General features: G+C 52.7%; 5 protein-coding genes across 5 annotated transcripts; 2 read left to right on the top strand and 3 right to left on the bottom strand.

Annotated features, from left to right (window-relative positions):
- Positions 1 to 480: 480 nt before the first annotated feature.
- On the top strand, positions 481 to 1182 carry DSM5745_02544 (phosphoribosylglycinamide formyltransferase; the record flags this gene model as incomplete). The annotated part of the gene is made up of 2 exons (XM_026744560.1): positions 481 to 879; positions 937 to 1182. The coding sequence occupies 2 exons, from the start codon at positions 481 to 483 to the stop codon at positions 1180 to 1182; spliced, it is 645 nt and encodes a 214-aa protein (XP_026607723.1).
- Positions 1183 to 4610: 3428 nt separating this feature from the next.
- On the top strand, positions 4611 to 6923 carry DSM5745_02543 (Zn(II)2Cys6 transcription factor; the record flags this gene model as incomplete). Its single annotated transcript, XM_026744559.1, has 3 exons — positions 4611 to 5720; positions 5791 to 6584; positions 6647 to 6923. The coding sequence occupies 3 exons, from the start codon at positions 4611 to 4613 to the stop codon at positions 6921 to 6923; spliced, it is 2181 nt and encodes a 726-aa protein (XP_026607722.1).
- Positions 6924 to 7281: 358 nt separating this feature from the next.
- On the bottom strand, positions 7282 to 13033 carry DSM5745_02542 (uncharacterized protein; the record flags this gene model as incomplete). Its single annotated transcript, XM_026744558.1, has 6 exons — positions 7282 to 10925; positions 11146 to 11292; positions 11403 to 11717; positions 11772 to 12321; positions 12378 to 12898; positions 12976 to 13033. 6 exons carry the CDS (start codon positions 13031 to 13033, stop codon positions 7282 to 7284), a joined length of 5235 nt encoding a protein of 1744 aa, XP_026607721.1.
- Positions 13034 to 14037: 1004 nt separating this feature from the next.
- DSM5745_02541 (Yip1 domain protein) lies at positions 14038 to 15153 on the bottom strand (the record flags this gene model as incomplete). The annotated part of the gene is made up of 4 exons (XM_026744557.1): positions 14038 to 14287; positions 14338 to 14487; positions 14565 to 14985; positions 15063 to 15153. 4 exons carry the CDS (start codon positions 15151 to 15153, stop codon positions 14038 to 14040), a joined length of 912 nt encoding a protein of 303 aa, XP_026607720.1.
- Positions 15154 to 15659: 506 nt separating this feature from the next.
- DSM5745_02540 (pentatricopeptide repeat-containing protein) lies at positions 15660 to 18033 on the bottom strand (the record flags this gene model as incomplete). Its single annotated transcript, XM_026744556.1, has 2 exons — positions 15660 to 17537; positions 17599 to 18033. 2 exons carry the CDS (start codon positions 18031 to 18033, stop codon positions 15660 to 15662), a joined length of 2313 nt encoding a protein of 770 aa, XP_026607719.1.
- Between the last annotated feature and the right edge of the window lie 58 nt (positions 18034 to 18091).

Below are 18091 nucleotides of genomic sequence, written 5' to 3'. Positions count from 1 at the left end.
ATGTCTGGGCTATGGGTTTTAGCATGGAGCTGTATTATTCCCCTGGTAGCATAGAGCGTTTTGCTTAGTTCAGCAGGTCTTAGACCGTCCATTGAATTCCATAACTTATGAAACCTTGCGACCTGAATGATTACTTATGCATTTCGATATTACTGTCCAGTATATATGGATGTATGCCCCCACGTTGGTTCTGCTGACTAAGCTAATCTGCCCCGCGCTCAAAATGATCGGAGCTTCATCAATACTTTCGATAAGGCCTTCACATCGCCCTTTCACTCAATTGACCTCCCAGAGACAGGCACACGTTCGCCCGCCCATCTTAAATAGTTACCGAAGGGCAACAATCAAGGCCGAAGCCCACCGTGTTCAATCGCTGAGAAAGCCTCTGACCACACCGATCTACCACCTCCAAAGTCCGCATTTGAACCTGAAAGACAACGACGACGAATTCTGAAGAGAAAGCCGAAAACCGAAGAAGAAATGGACCCAATTCGTCTGACAGTTCTCATATCCGGATCCGGAACAAACCTCCAAGCCGTTATCGACGACACTACACTCCCCGCAAAAATTGTCAGGGTCATCTCCAACCGCAAAGACGCCTTTGGCTTGGAACGTGCTCGACGCGCCAACATCCCCACACAGTACCACAACCTCGTGAAGTACAAGAAGCAACACCCCGCGACGCCAGAGGGTGTACAGCGTGCGAGAGAAGAGTACGATGCGGAGCTCGCGAGACTGGTGTTAGAGGATAAGCCGGATTTGGTGGCCTGCTTGGGGTTCATGCATGTGCTCTCGGAGGGTTTCTTGGGACCCTTGGAGGCCAAGGGTGTGAGGATTGTGAACTTGCATCCGGCCTTGCCGGGCGAGTTCAACGGAGCGGTAAGTTGTTTGGTATGTCTTGTTTTGTCACGTCTGGCTGCTGATCGACTCATGCAGAATGCCATTGAACGAGCTCACCAGGCATGGCTCGATGGTAAGATTGAGCGGACGGGGGTCATGATCCATAATGTCATATCAGAGGTGGATATGGGGAAGCCAATCCTTGTAAAGGAGATACCGTTTGTGAAGGGGGCTGATGAGGATCTGCATGCATTCGAGCAAAAGGTGCATGAGATTGAGTGGGGGGTTGTCATTGAGGGGTTACAGAAGACCATTGAGGAGATGGGGACGGCGAAATCATAGGACCGGGACGTTCTGGCCAAGGAGGCAAGTATAGTGAAAATGACGAGCATCATGATACCAATTTGTAATATAGCTTGCTAGGACACGGTTTATAGAGTATATCAAGTCGATATCAAAGCATAATGAGACAATGAACAATGGCCATTAGAGGTATACCTGCGGCTATCCACGGTGCATATTTAACAAAGGGTGGATATTGGCAATTTGGCTCCCGGTAGGTTTGCATGTACACAGCACACAGCATACCTGTGTTCTGTGGGACTGGGGGTGCCGCAAGCCAATCCTTGAATTCAACTTCACCAAGACATCGATCACAGAGGCGGCCTCGCAACTTCCTCGTCCACGACATCAAAGAATATTTGTCATGATCCTCAAGGAGTGGTTTCATTTTGATTGTCGGTCAGGTTTATGTCTTCCAACACCAGCCAGTCAAGAAAGCCACTGTTCATCTGCTGCAACTGCAAGGTAACGCCAACACTGGCCCATGCCAGCTCGATGGCTTGGGATAGTTTCGCGATGAGGTCAGTAGTAAGAGCCCGGGCGAAAGTACCGAGAACGGAGATAATATGTTGTCACCGACTAATGCAAGCACGAGCCTTAGACTGTCCCGGACTCTCAGCGGATCTCTCTCCGCCGTTCAAACAGGATGATGGCTGGCATCCTGATCCCACAAATAACCTTAGTCGGCAATCGGCCTCCTCGTCATAGACCCCTCATATCATCAGGTGGAATGCGTCCCGGAAACCTACCAGGATACCGATCCTGCGGTTGGAATATGGATTCCCAGGTTGGTGGTCACCGACTGAACGAGTTCGGGGCTTCGAACCCCTACTAGTTTTATTAGGCAAATCTTGGTCCGGTCTCGACCCCCAAGACCATTTTATCCGTCGACTTTGGGTTCAACGAACAAGCAGGAGCCCCTGAATGACGGGGGGATCTATCGTTTCATGAACCGCTCTCGAAGCTTAAGAAGCCACAATCCGAGGCCCAAGCTCAAAAATCAGCAAGCCCGATAAACGGCGCTAAACTGTGCTTCGGCGTTAAGGATTATACTGCAATCAAATCAGAATACGGTGTATAAGCAACCATTTTATTCAATCATCGACAAGGATCGATTCCTTCAGTTCGAGGAGCAGGCAGGGATTATCATGCTGCGCAGCAATTTCTCCATCTGTCTCACTGTCCACGACGACGTCTGTCCTACTACCTAGGTTGTCGCGAAGCATTAGCGCTGGGCGAGTGGAACAAGTTGGCTGCGTTGCATGAGCACATCAGTGACTCAAATGCGCATCCTGCTTCATTCTAGGTCTGTTTTCAGAGTATTACCAGGGTATTTTCTATACTCCGCCGAGCCATTGGTTGCTGACATGCTAAGACGAGGCTAAAGATCCTGGGCTGAAAGACCTGCCACGGTCCCGCTAGCAGTCGCATCTTGATCATGAACGTGAATCTTAATTTCCCACACAAAAAGGGCACCTCCACTTTCATCGAGTGACATCCTGGAATCCACAAATAAACTGCGGAACGGAGAACGGACCAAGGTACGAGTTCCCACCTTTCAGGCTTCCACGTCCGTGCTGCCCGTGGCTAGTTTGATTCGAGGCATGATAGACCGTGGTTGACACGAGATCCTGGAAATTCAGCCGTCAGTTCCGACATGGAGGCCAATCAAAATATTACTGAGTTTGCTATGCAGAAGATGTATACGATTACGAATTGTCCGACGGAGAATGCTTTCTGCGAGCTGTCAGATCCCTTCGACGATCAGGAGTGTCCAACAAGTGCCAATTTCCGCGCGCCATGCGCGAAGATGTTGGGTTTCCGCTGCATTTAGAAGTCCCTTTCGTGATACACTAGTACTTCTTGTGCAGCTGCGGAGTACATATACAACGTTAGAATCTGAACTGGAGGCTCAGGTCTTTTCCGGCTCCACCTGCTGGAGAAATCTCGGCAACCATATCGACTGACCGGCATCTAGCAGACCTAGGAGACCGGAGGCCTCCGTACCTCATTCTTGTGTACAAGCATCCCAACTAACAAGCCTATCCATGCTCCGGGCTTACTCACTACTAGACTTCTGATGATTTGCACAGGGATCACGAGTCAGGAGTTAGACTAGAAGGTCCGACTGACGGGAGTGCACGGCATTTAGGATGACATAGGGTCCTCCTTTACTCCGGGGGATGGAGCACTTTCAAATCTTACTCATGGTCTCGACTCCATTTCCAAGTATCCCGTCTAATATTGCCTAATCAGACATTGCCATCGATGTTACCCACTTTGCAGCGTTGCATTTCGATCCGGCGTCAAGTGGTCAAATCCTTTGCTCAGAGAATCCAACTCCCAAGCATAAACTCAAGACCGCTCTTTGTGGTTCGTCGAATGCCGTGGGTGGCTTGTGGCCCATCCACTCACCTATATGATGCACCTAATATTACAATGTGGTCAAGAATAAGGGCGGAGATGAACAGGGAGCCGGCCGCTTGGCTTCCCTCCTCTGTTTCATCATAAGCTCTTCGGGGTCGAATCATGAAAAAGGACTCCGAGGAAACGGGTGTTAGCTCAGTCTCCCAGAATATGACCGAGCACCGTCATTTTGATCAGTTCCACCCGGAAGGGCCACTAAGGAGGAGTCTTAACTGCTTAAGGATTAGCTGCCCCTCCATGCCAGTCTATCTCGGCCCTGTCGGGGCCTTCTATCAGGCACCATCCCCGGACTCAGACGCTGGGCTACTGTTCTGTTTGCGCCTGCCGTTGTCCTCATCGAGAGTGATCTGTCCCCTGCACTGACTCAGACGACCGAGTAGGCTTGCATGATGAGTTGAGTGATTTCTTCGCGCGTCTGAAGCTAATACGACTTGCTTGCTTGCTGTAGTCTGAAGTGTAGAGTATGTCACGGTCTAGGATGACACGCTGATCCATAATAGGGTTGATCGCAGGCGGTCTCAAAAATAAAAAAAAAAGTCGAAAACACAAAGGCAATTCATGCCATAACAATTTCAATCGGATAATAATAACCGGGCCCATTAAGACTTATGGCAGTCCAGGACGGGTTGATGTGACTCTTGCCCCTTCCGGAGATCTGCCCCCATCTTCCAAATCTAATCTGACCCTTCAACTTCCACTGCATCTTCATCTTCATCTTCTTCATCTCTTCCTCTCCCCTATCCTCATCTCGTTCATGATCCAACTTTGACTCTCGTTTCTGTCGTTCCGCCTGTTCTTTCTGTCGCTCTTCGAATCCGCCCATCCAGCTTCCAGCGTCCCGCCACCGCATCCCCTCCGCCGCAACCAAGGATGCAGCATATTATTTACTTCTGTCCCCTCTCGCCTTAAATCTACTTTCTTTCCCACCCTCAACTTATGCCGGGTTTCCCCTCTTCCATCTTAAGTACCCTGTGGATGCAGTGCAGCCTTCCTCTGTCGCCATGGCTCATTCCTTCAACCCGCCTCAGACCTCCATGGCAGGTTACATCCAAGAGCCGCCCCCGCTCTCCGCATACTCGATCTTGGGTCAGAACCAGTATCCAGAGAGCGTTGCGCTCTGGTCCGCACAGCAGCCGCAGCAACCGCAACCGCAACAGCCGCAGTCACAGTCTCCTGCGGTTCCTTTAACCCCAGCCACTCCGAGAACACCGTCTCTCCTCCAGCCCCTGCCGGATCAGAAAAAGCACAAACGCACTAGGAGCGGCTGTTTTACCTGCCGGTCTCGCCGAATCAAGTGCGACGAGACTCGTCCTGTTTGCGATCGATGTCGAAAGGGTAACCGGGAATGCGTCTACCCTAGTACAACAGGCCCGGCGTCAAAGCCCGCACCTCGATCCGTGGCAAAGGCTAAGGCTTCTCGGCCGCAGTCCCGCGGAAGTGATTCATCGGGTCCTGTTAGTGTTGACACCGATGAGACTCGTACTTTCGATTTAGCGCCAATTGCGGACGAGGAAGAGGAAGGTAGCCCCGGTTCAAGCACCCATCAATCACCGACAGCTACCGGGGCCACCGCTCCAACTGGATTGAAATCTACGTTGTCTAAGAAGAAGAGTGCTCAGTCTTTACACCGTCGTAAAGTGAAGCAGCAGGTTGTGCCTGCGGCAGACCCCAATCGCAAGGAGGATAGCAGCTCGCCTTCAACTGAGACTTCATCCCGGTATGGATCGCTGAGTGCACGATCGGATAGTGTTGGATTTCATCTGTTCGAGACTGTCGGAGACCCGAATACGGCCCACTTACCCGAGGATCTCCGGTTCTACCTCTCATATCACCAGGACTCCCTAAACTATCGGCACTACTTCATGCGTTCCCGCAGTAACAACTTCGTCAAACAAACCATCGTCGAATATGCCTTGCAGTATGAACCTTTGCTTTACGCTATCGTCGGGTTCTCCGCCTACCATCACGTCGTGCAAACCGGGGGTGGTAATCTATATTCCTTTCTCAAATACTACAACAAGGCTCTATCACTATTACGGAGGTCGCTAGGGTCCGGGGAACCGTATAGCGAAGCGACCCTAGCCACAGTCCTTGTGCTTGTCAATTTCGAGGTATGTGCAGATTAGCTGTTTTTGTTTGTCCTTGTCATCACACGTTAGCTCACACTTTCTTCTCATACAGGAATTTGTTGGTGACTGGGTTAACCTGATAGATCACCATCAGGCCGCCCATTTCTTGATTCGCCAACTCATATCGCCCGAATCTGCTTCTTCGGACAAAGCTCATAGGCATCTTTTCGAGTGGTATGCACGATTTGATATAACAGCTGGTATCGTCTCCGGAAACGAGCTGGTTCTTGGGCGAGAATGGTACGTCAAAACAGAAGAGTACGATATCAAGGAAGCAGCCGAAAATCCGGATGACATTGAAAAGCACATGACCATGGTATCCTCAATTGGCCGTCGCTTTGGCTTAGAGTTGGCGTCGTTGTACGCCAAGCTGTCGCGCGGCATGATCGAGTATGGTGATTTTCTCATTGAGAATGAGCAACTCGGTCAAAGTTTGGAACGCATGAAGGACACGTTGAGCCAGTATGCTGGGCAATATGTTGTGGAAACCTTCCCTAACCAGCAGCCCTTGACAGGGGATGATCTTGTTGATCCCTATGTACCTGGAAGCTTTCACTACGGACCATTGTGGGATGTCAACTTCTACTGGATTGACTATTATGCATGCCGAGCCATGTTCAAGTTCCAGTTCATCGTGAGTACGCAACAGGGCTCAATGAATGAGTTGCTGGCTCTGTCATATGAAATGATCCGGTTAATGGAGACAATTGAACGCTGGCCAGATAAGGAAAATGGCTACATCTTTGCCTTCAAGAACAGCATTACCTTGGCAAGCCTGTTTCTTCCACAGGATGATCGGCATTTCAATTGGGCCAGGAGGGGCTTTGCCACCCTGGAGCAAAATGGGTGAGTCAAGCTATCAGTGAAGGTGGTTACATGGAATATGAAAGCTAATGAAGGCAATCAAGCTATGTGATTACAGCCAAGTATCGAGCTGCTCTTGCCGCCATCTGGCAGCTGCCGGAGATCAACGATTGGTGGCTTCCAGACGGCAAAGATTATCCGTCAATCATCCGTCAGGTCCGCGAAATGACCGCTGAACGAACCACCAATCCCCGTGATGATTACCGGGAAAGTGTGCGCGATATGAAAGCCGTCTTTGGGAAGCTCAACCTTGACGACACGGAGAGCGAAACTAGCCCGGCTTCCACTACAGATGTCCCGCATCCCACGACCTCGAATTAGTGGCCTGACAGTGGCCATTCGATGCAACCGTCGCATCTTGAGACTAGGTGTGTTGTCATATAGTGCTTAGGGCCTGCACGGCGGGCATCTTTGGCAGCTTCTCCCACGTGGTTACGTTATCTAAGAAGTGAGAGCTATCAAGGACAGCTCGAGCCATACCCTAGCTCGGTCGCACGCTCGACCACCTTCTACCTACCTTGTATCTTTCCTGATTCGACGCATTATACCCACATCTTTGTAACCGTTATATATACAAAATTTTCAATGTTCTCTAGACGAACACTTCTGGTGTCCGCACCGGGTATCAAACACCAAACAGCAGTATTTCTACCTTTTATAAGTAGTCAAGCGCCCTGCCTTAGGCCCTAAATGGAACCTGCCTCGCCAAAACAACGGTCTCCAGACCCCCCGCCAACTCCCCCATCTCACCCCCATCATCCTCATCAACCTCGCCCCAAGGCAAAGCTTCGACATCAACCTCCCAACCCAGCAAACACCTCAGCACAACCCCTGCACCCGCTTTACTCATAACAGAATTCATCTCCTTACACCGCTCGTCACAAACACACTCCAGACACCCCTTCGGCTCAACACAGACACAAGCCTCTATCCGCGCAACAGCACGCTTGAGCAACGAGTCCACAAACTCAAACGCCTTCCTTGCGATCCCAGACCCGCACGATCCCCCCTTCGCATCGTAGAACGTCAACCGCGCAGGACGCTGGCGGTGCGGAGGCCGGAGAACCGGCACATCATCACCACTCCCATTTCTAACAACGCGTTTCAAATCCTTGCCCAATTCCTTCTTCGCAACTTTACACTCCGTCCTGACGTCGCCGGGACTCGAGATGACGAAACTCGGCAAGAGCGAGAGGATCGCGTGTTCGGCGGCATGGATCGCAGCAGCGATGTTCAGGCGTCGGGATTCAAGAATCTGCAATGCGGACTTGGGGACGTCGAGCCACATTCCCTTTGTGGTGAGCGTGATGGGTGGGTTATCGACGGCCACGGCGTCGAGGATGCGGCCGCGTTTGTCGACTTTGAAAAACCCGTAAACCACGGCGTGAATGCGGATTGGGCCGTAGAATGCGTGGATTTGTTTCTCTTTTTCTTCCTTGCGTTCGAGATCTGTTGTAGGGGCGAGTGTAGGTGTGTTTCCGATGGAAGGAGTGGAAGGAGTGATCAGGCGCATGTGCTCTGTTTCGACGGGGTCGATGTCCGTATAGTCGCGCTGCATGGTGTTCCAGTCGACCGTGACGCGGACGACGCGCGCGAAGAAGCGATCTGGGTTGAGCTCTTTGACGAGGTATGTTTGGCCTTGGTGGAGGAAGATGCCGCCTTCGTAGAGGGTGAAGAATGCGCGTGAGGCTTCGACTTCTTCGAGAACGACATTGCGAGCATTTGTTGTGTCGATGACGGCGAAATGTTGGTCTTCTGTGTCCCGGATCGGAACGCACCGCGACGGCTGAGGCCTGAACCGCTCGTGGCAGTGGTAGAAGCCCATCACATCACGAACAAGCCGGGTAGACGCGAATTCGGCCAGCTGCGGGCCAAAGTAGATCTGATCGTCGTCTGGTTTGATGGGGAGTTCGAAGGCAGCGCATTGGACGTGTCCTTCCAGAACAAGTTCGTTTGTAAGATCAACCTGCAGCTCGCAGTTCGGCTTGGAGAAGAGCTCCTCCGGGTTCCGCATGTAGTACTGGTCTGTTGGATAGCGCTCACCGACAAGGATGGAAAGGCTGTCCTTGTTTCTACGACCGGCGCGGCCGCTCTGTTGCCGGAGATTAGAGATCGAGTAGGGGAAGCCGAGCGTGATCACGGCGTCGAGAGAGCCGATGTCAACGCCTAGCTCGAGGGCATTGGTTGCCACGATGCCGAGCAATTGGCCCTGGAACATCTCGGCCTCGATCCTTCGTCTGTCCTGTGGGCTGTATCCACCTCTGTAGCCCATTATCATGTTCCCGACCTCGGGCCGCTCAAGACGGGTGCATTCGTTTCGGACGGCTTGCAGAAGAATCTCGCATAGCTTGCGGATGCGGCAAAAGGCTATCACGCGTGCGCCTCGGAGGATTAGCTGGCAGAAGAGTCGCGCAGCTTCGGCGACGCTATCGCCTCGTCCGGATGTTGGGTCACCGGGATCTTTGAATGGTGTATTCCAGCAGAGAAACTCCTTTCGGCCGCAGGGCGATCCGTCAAAATCGATCAGCTGCACGTCGTCAACGCCGAAGATGGCCCGCATGTGTTCTTCGGGGTTAGCTACTGTTGCCGAGCAGGATATGAATCGGACATGTCGATTTCCGACAGCAGCACAGATCCGACGTAGACGGCGCATGATGAGCGCAACGTGAGATCCGAATAGACCATTGTAGACGTGAAGCTCATCAACGACGACAAATTTGAGGTTCTGGAGGAATGTCCGCCACGAGCTCTCCTGCGGAAGGATCGTGATATGTAGCATATCTGGATTTGTGAAGATAATTCGAGCCTCATCTCGAATGAGATTGCGACTTTCCATTGGTGTGTCGCCGTCGAACGTTTCCACCATCGTACCTTGTAAATTGTCCAGGTACTGCAGGAGCTCCTGCATGCTGCGTTTCTGGTCCTGTGCAAGGGCTTTCGTAGGGAAGATATACATACCCCGGCTGTTCGAGTCCTGCTCGAGCTCATGTAGCATTGGAACCTGGTATATCAACGACTTTCCGGAACTGGTCGATGTCGAGACGATAACGTTCTGTCCGTCGTGGAGACGGTTGATTGCTTCCGCCTGATGCGAATAAAACCGCGTTATCCCCTTCGTGTTGTACAACGCATTCACAAGATCCTGCGAGAGCGCAAAGTTCAAGTCCCCGTAAACAGCCGGCTGCGCATCAAACGCCCTATGTCCATCAGGTACAATCTGCCCCGTATACCAATCCAAGGTCCGGATCTCGTTAATTATCTCAGCCATCGTTTTGCGGTCCTTCGGTATCGGTCCCTGTACCTTCGCTGGCACCCCAGAGCCAGGTCCAACCTCATAATCAGGAGGAACAGGAGCGAAAGCATTCTTCTCCTTTTCCAAGGACTCAACAGGATGAATACCCTCATCCTCACACCTCACAAGAAATGCATCAACGGCGTCCGCAAACTTCCCATTCCGCTTCTCAATCAGATTGAGCATCTGCTTCTGGCTGTAGACCGGCATCTTCAAGTCCTCGTCTTTGTCCCGCGACGCAGCGGCCCCCTTCCTCTCCTTCTTGAGATCCCCATCTAGAAACTCAAAGAGCAACGCATGCGTTACGCCGTCCCCTTCCCCATTCTCTGCCGACTCAGCGCCATCCCCGTTTTTAGGGTTAACAGCCCAACCCTTGACCTCCTCTCTCTCCCCCGCACTCAAAACATCCAAGCGCGCCTCATCCACATACTCAAACCTCACAGCCCTCGGAATAAGAACCCGAATCCTTGCAATATCCTCTACCGTAAGTTCCGTGCCGCTCTGCGCCTGTACCGCCTTCTTGATATTGTCGAATGTCGTGGCGAAGTGCTTCCTCGTGCAGCAGAACGTGTAAACAATGTTCAGGGCGCGATGGGTACGGGATAGGTTCTTGAAGGTGTCCGGCCATGGAGCAGAGGGTTTGCGCGGCGGCTGCTTTTTCGTGCCCGTGGTGGTCTTTCTGGGTTTCTTGCCGGGTTGTTTTGGTGCGTTTGTAGAGTTGGTGGTCTCTTTCGTTGCTATTCCGTTTTTCTTGGCGGTTACTATGCCATCAGCGCTATCTTGAGGGTTAGAAGTCCCGACGGTAGTTGCAGCTCGTTTCCGTTTCGGTTTCGTGGTCCCGGTCTGCTCTGGGCTTTGTAGCACTTGCGGCGTAGTAGACGCGTTGGTGGTCGGAGTTTGTTGGCTGCCAGCCTGTTCATTGTGGCTTCGGTTCCCAGCCGATCCAGTTTCGATGAATGGAGCTGTACTTCTCGTCTTTCGTCCAGCCATCTGAGCGCCCCATTGTGGTCGATAAGAAGCGTGTTGAAAGTCTACAAGAGAAGAGCGCTGAAAAGTCGGCTCTGGAGTCGTGCCGAGGCAAACGCGAAGTCACGTGGACAGGTTGCCTCTATATAACCAACTACGGAATAGTGCGTTACAAGGGCAAGCGATGAAGAGTACCTAAGAATGTCCTTGTATATGTAAATACTAGAGAACGATAAATTAGAAAAGTAGTATCCAGCTGGCCAACTACTATATGACACGACGTACTCCCCAGTCCGCGATCCCAATTCAAAAAACCGCCTGCACCAGCGCTATCATCTTCCAATCCCAAGGATACGCATACACAAACTGTCCATTGCCCACGGGCATGAAGATCTTCGGTTGGCCTCCAGTTTACTGGTACTTCAACAGGCCCTGGAGTGTATGGTATAGCTCCTTAGCTTGTTCCTCGCTCCCCGTCTATTAGACAACCAAGTTAGTCTCTCTGTTCGCAGAACACATAGACCCGTAAGAGATGAGATGACTTACCCTCAACAAAAGTGGAACAGAGCGGCTATTCTCCAAGCTGGCCAAATGGATCTGCTTTGTAGATTTCGGCTCGCTGCCCTTGGCATCGCCAACCGTCATCCCCTTGAACAGCGGCGTGTTCAGCATAACGCGGTGGACGCCATCAGCGCGCATAATCATGCGCGCAGACTTCTTGTCTTCAACGCCGTCCGTGGTCTTGACATTGACCTTGAAAGTGCCAATGCCGCGCTCTCGCCATTCCTTATCTGAGAAGTGGAAGAGCTTCGCTTTGCAGGAAAAGTATGTCTTTTCTGCCTCTTCGCCGGTTTGGACTGTGAAGCTGTTAGTAAAGAGGCCCTAGACGAAAAAGGCGATTGGAAGCTTACTCTCTCGCTCAAAGAATCGCTCGTCTGTCTTATCCTCCTCAAACTCAGCCGGCCCACTTTCTTCATTGTCCTTATCCTCCTCGTCGTCCGAATCAGCTTCTGCGCCAAGCGGCTTCGCGCTAGAACTACCCAGAATAGCAGAACCACCGGGGGCAGCAAAGCTAGTCAGACCGCCACCTGAGCTCGCGGCTGAAGCTCCAAAGCCGCCGCCGAAGCCAGAGAAACCCCCTCCCAGCCCTGCAAAGCCCGATGGTTTAGCCGCGGCAGCGAACCCGGTAGCCGCGGGCTTTTCTGCATCCGCAGGTGTTGATTCGGCCGATGATTTGAAAACAGATGGTGTCGACGCGCCGAGAGAGCCGAATGGGGATTGCTCAGAGCTGGCAAAGCCAGCTAAGCTTGACGAGGCGAATGCAGACGCGGACGTGGTGGGTTTAGCCTCCTCCTGTTGCTTCGACGTTGAGGCCCCGATTGACCCGAATGGCGATGTGGACGATGTGTTTGCGAATGGAGATGCCGATGACGTGTTTGCGAACGCACTGGGAAGGGGAGCCTGTCAAGACAGTCAGTTCAGCCACCTCAACCAATTGCCGACGCATTTATACATACCGGATCCCGTTCTCTAGATTCGTCCCTGTGCCTCTTCTTCTCTGGTTCCCCTTCAGCGGTGGCCGCAGACTCAATCGCAGCCTTTGCCGTCGATGCACCACTCTCTGCAGTATCCTTGGCAGCGGCCTTCTCCCCCTTCTCCTCAGCCATCTCTTCATCCTTGTCCAATTGATCCCTACTCCTCTTCTTCTTCAATGCGCCTGCTGATTCTTGCTGCGGCTTTAGCAACTCCGGCTGGCCCTCATCTTCGTCGAGTTTGAGCGTCACTGCTGTCGTCTGTGCCGGCGCGGCGTCCGCCATCTCCTCCGTATTCGAGTCCCGCGACCGCTTCCTCCTGTGACCCGCATCGTCCTCATTCTCTTCCTCGTCCTCGTCAAACGACCGCTTTCTGCCGCGGCTGCTTGCCCTGCTGGAATCGCCCTGCTGGTCTGGAGCTGCTGTGATGGTCGTCTCCTTTAGCTTGTTGCGAACCGGACGCTCGCCGCCATCGTTATCGGAGGTTTGGGAGTCGTCCGCGGGTGCTAGATTAACCAGAGCTGTTAGTTGACTTGGTTCATTGTCCAGAAATCACCAATTTTGAAGATGGGGCTCAACGTACCCTGATCCACGGCACCATTCTGAACCTCTAATTCATCTTTCCGAGTCTCCGACGCCATGTCGAAAATCTTTCCAGGAAATTTAATATTTATACCTCAATGGCGCAAGGGAATAACTGAGTTGTAGCGCATGCACAGTGAGAGTTGAGATAGATAAGCGCTGGGTATCAGCGATGCAAGCTATACGAAATCTGCAGTATCAGCCCACCGGTCAATGTTTACGAAAAACAATAAGTCCAGTGAAACGAGCAGCTCAAACGTAATGAGTAGCTCAGCAAGTTCGAGTATCACTGTTTGAGCTCAGAGCGAAACACCATCGCATCTGCAAAGCTCTTCGCCCGAGCGAGGATATGGGCGGACGCAAACAAAGTGCTTACCTCGTCAATCCGTAGCTCCAACTAGACCCGCAGTCTTATCCCAGGCACGAAGTATATCAACAGAGTATATTCAAGAAGGATGCTCGACTATCGGAGATCAGGTGGGTAGCGGTGCCGTGCGTCGTGGGATGAGTCGAGTCAAGAGCTCAGCGGCTCAACAAAATGACGATTGCAAGCCGTGCCAAATCGCAGAGTATGGACTCGGAGTCGGTACGGAGTAGGTATAATTACTCAAAACGGAGGCCCTCGCAAGACATACAAGTGAGGGGGAAAAGAGAGAGGAAGATAGGTGGGATGAAGCGAAGATCTCGATTTGCAGCGGCTGCTGTGCTGTGTTGTCGCTGGCTGGACTGCTGGAGTCGTCACCCGGTCACCGCTCGCTCCGGCCCCGCAGATAAACGTCCCAGTCCCAAGGTTTAGTACTCCGTAGATCAAGCGCCCAGAGCTAACCCTTACGCATAACATGAAGGCTATATATGTTTCATTGGATATCATGCGGTGGTACAAGAATCTAGTACTTTACAGGGAATGGACCGAAGAAGACGAACGAAGATAAAGCTGAATCGCATTGAGATATACCCATACCCAAATCAAATCGCTGCTGTGCTTGCTGTATACCCTCTTCAACGCTCCCAAGCACGATTGCAGTGCAGCGGCAATAGCCTCATATTGAGCTTAGACGGCTGCTTAACTGATAAAGCAAAGACACCCAATCGCAATATAAAAGACGAAGAGCGGATATACCGCAATACCGACACGGTTCCGCAAGACGCCAGAGCCACCAAGGATACTCACTCCCGCAGCCAGAGACCAGGCAATCAAGACGAGGTAAACCGGTATCCGCACAATCGTTGGGAGACCGAGTGCGCTGAGAAGGGCGGCGATGACAAGAGGGAAGAGCGTGTAACCAATGATACAGACAGACTGGAAGAACGAACTGCGCCAGAAAGTTAGCACGGAAACCACCTGAGAGAAGATTGAACATACATATTCCCACCCAGCAACTTGATCTGCAGCGTCACAACCGCCTCTCCAATCCAGACGAGGCAAAACACCCCCGAAAACACCAAATCCGACTGGTCGCCCTTCGCCATAGAGAGGAACATGCTCAACAGCAAGCAGAAGATCAGCGGGCCCCTGCAGTAACCACCAGTCAGCACACATCCCAACCACAACTCCCTCCAACCCTCCGCGCCACAGGATTATAAACATACCATAAATCCCAATCCCTCAACCCCTCACTCATGCCCCCCTGCAGCACAACATCCGCATCGGGCCAGCGCCCAAGCACATTCCTCACGCCGCCTCCAAAGCCCGAGGCCTCGCCGCGCTCTGCAGCCCCAATGCCGCCCCCGCCGCGCTGCAACATGCCGCCGATCAGGTACTTGGGGTAGAGGACCTGGCGCATCTTCTCCCAGACCGCCAGGAGGTCGCGCGAGAGCGTCTGCCATACGGTCTCGTCGATGGTGTTCTGCGGCGCGCGGCGGTCTTCGCCGGGGATGCGGGAGGTGAGGAAGCCGCCGGAGATGTTGTTGCCGGTGCTGGCGCCGCCGCGGGAATTGGATGAGTCGGGCTCGATGTTGCCGCGGAGGGGGGTGCGGTCTGTTTCGTGGAGGGGGTCGTCGGCGTCGATTGCTGAGGAAGTAGGTGGTTAGTCAATCAGCTTCCTGGAAGTAGGAATTGAAGGGGTTGCGAAGGTAGATGCAGCTCACCATCATCGGCCTCAATCACGCCGTCATCCAGTATTGATTCATCGTCATGGTCATCGTGGACATAGTAGGGTGTTGAGCTGGAGCTGGCCATTGTTATGGATATGGTCTGCTGGGTTCGGAGCGTCTGTGTGATTGCTGAGCTAGTTGGTGCTGTTGTTGGCGAAGCTATTGATGCATAGGTAAGCTGCCCTACCAGAGAGCAGAGGTTGCAGCGACGATGTCGTTAATGCTTTCCACTTTGCAGGAGATGTAATGCGGAGGATTGTTGCGCCCTCGTGCTGCTCCTGTTTGCCTGTTTCAAAGAGAGGCTAGAGTGGCTTTCCGCTCCGCCCATTACGTACGCATTCCGGCAGAAGTAAAGGCGGTGACTAGCCCCAGACGTCTCTATACTTGCTGCAGTAGGATGTGCCAAGATTGCTTGTTGAGAGATGCTTAGGATGTTTAGTAGTCCATCTAGTATATGCATTACACACGTGTAGTATATTATACAGATCTTTGCCGGAAAATCAAACCAACGCCACAGTATGCTTAGCGGTATACCAACACAGGAGAGAAAGAGTGAAGAGAACAAACGGTCAAGAAGCGAAACAACCCGCCCTATTTATCCTTGGTTGCCGGCGGATCATCAACAGTCAGGGCCTCGTCCTCATCAAAAATGGTCTCATTTTGGGGCATAAAGCGCCGGTAATACCGGTCTTGCTGCTCAGCAGTCGGGTAGATCATCCTTCGCTGGAGAGACTCGATAACGTCGGCTTTAGTGTATTTGCGGAGAAACTCCTCATCCGCTTCGAATCGCTTGCGGTCCTTCTTGGGGAGAGGGTATTCCCTTTTAGGCGACAGGATCTCAACAAGCAGCATTCTTACGCGGGCCGCGACAGCGACGGCTTCTTCGCCTGGTACTTTCTGCAATCTAACGGTTTCAATATCGACGCCGTGCCGGCCGGACAAGTCGGGTTTGCCCGCTCGTGATGCATCCATGGCCTTGTCAAGCGTGGTGACAAGGGGGCGGAGGTGGTCTGCTGCAATTGTCTGGAGATTGAGGACAAGTTCCTTGCCCATTTGCCGGAGGTTGGACTTGGATTGTTTCTCCGGGTCGAGGCCGTTCAGAGACAGGAGGAGCTGCGGGTTGTCTTGCAGGCTCTTGAGGAGGTAGAGATAGCTGGATATGGCTCGGTAGTCGGGGAGCATGAGGCCTTCATCCATGAGCTTCAGCAGCTCGTTGGCGTTCTTGAAGACATTCAAATTGTTGCGATCACGGCGACAGATGCTCATAGCAAGGTGAAACGGTAGGCCCGACTCGATGCCTTGTGGGACCAGCTTGTCGCGGATGAGTTTAATCGCGAGGCGACTTTGACGAGCTATACGAAGGATACGAAGATACCCAATGTACGCGCGACGGTCTGGTGTGACCACGTAGTCGTGATCGCCTTCCGTAAGGTGATTCCAGTAGGCCTTTCCAGCTTTCGCAGCGTTAGTCATCTGCAGGCACGTCTCCATGATAATGGAGAGCTCTCGGTTGCCTATAGGCACGTAGTTCGGGCCCCTGACTTCGTCCCCGGCTGGCTCTGGTGTCTGAGATTCGGGCTGTTGAAATGCAGGTCGCCTGAAGACAAATTTCCGGGGTGAAGCTTCGAAGCGTTCTGGTTCCGAAGGTGGGGGTTGAGAGTAAGGCTTCGCATCCGGTAGGAAATTGTCGAAAAGATGCTCAAAGTCGGCCTCATCTTCCAGCTCCGTCTCCAGCTCGTTCGCGACCTCCAGATCCTTGGCAGCCTCCAGGCGGGCCGTTTCTCTGACATGCCTGCCCAGTCGGTCCACAAACGGCACATCCTCCTCTGACTTTTTGGGTTTTCTAGGGGTGCCTTGTTTTGCATGTGAACGGCGTGAACTGACCTCGAGATCGCGTGATGGTTCCTCCGTCAGGATAGGGATACCGGTAGTTTGGTTCATGAGCTTGAGCACCTCGTACATATGCCAATCACCGGGACCTTCCCAAAGTAGACCGGCCATGGCTGAAACAAGCTCATTCGTCATCGCGAACTCGCCCTTCTTCCATCGATATACAATATCGGTCCAGATTTTTTTGCCCTCCGCAATCAGCGACAGCCGCATGTTGTAGGTCTTTTCCGCTCCGTACTCGCGGGCTCCAAGCGTTTCAGCCTCTTTCTGAATTTTCCTCCTTAAAGCGCTCAGAATGATTGTGTACGTGAAATCATTCGGCGAGCCTGGTCCGTCTTCAGGCAGAGAACCGGCAATTTCCCAAAGCAAATTCATGTCCCCATGGTGCCCACAAGCAGTCAGCATGGCATTATGATGGAAAAGATTAACTTCGATGTCACTGTCGGGATCGAGAATACTTTGGTAAATCGACCGAGCCATCGACATAGGATTGACAAAGGGGGTTCTATCCACACTGCAAAACCCGTGCAGCATAGTCGTATAGGCCCGGGAATTAGGCATAGAGCCGCGCTTTTTCATCTATCAACCAAGCCAGTCAGCATGGTCCAAATAGACCAATAACTAAAGGAACCGAGCATACATCATTCCAAAACCGAAACGCGGCATTGGCATCTTTTTGCGCAAAGGAATAAGCCAGAATCGCATTCCACGCTCCCTGGGTATCATATCCTCGCCGCTGCGCCGTCCGGACAAGCTCCACGGCGAATGCAACGTCATGTTGCCTGAGCAACCTTTGCACCCGCTCGGCCAGCACCGTGCGATCTTTCAACCACGCCAGCTCCATCTCAACCGCCTTCTTCTGGACTGTTGGTCCCTTGTTCATGGCAATCAGCATCAGGGGGGATTCCTTTGGCGCCTTCGCCGAGCGCTCGCGGGGCGTCCTGCTCGTCCAGCGCTGTGGCATGTCCTCATCCGGACCGGCGAGGTCTTCTGATGCGATGGCCTCATCTGACGGAATTTGTGTTTCGGAGGTAAAATTCTCAGGGATTTCGCCGCCACGTCTTGATCTAGGCATCCTAGTCGCGAGGCTATGTGCGGCGTTCGATGGTGTTCGTGCTCGCGCGGCCGCTGCG

This window comes from Aspergillus mulundensis (genome assembly GCF_003369625.1).
Source record: "Aspergillus mulundensis strain DSM 5745 chromosome Unknown scaffold_1, whole genome shotgun sequence".
Classification (NCBI taxonomy): Eukaryota; Fungi; Ascomycota; class Eurotiomycetes; order Eurotiales; family Aspergillaceae; genus Aspergillus; species Aspergillus mulundensis.
Note: the sequence above shows the minus strand (reverse complement) of the source record. Positions and strands in the feature narration are given on the sequence as shown.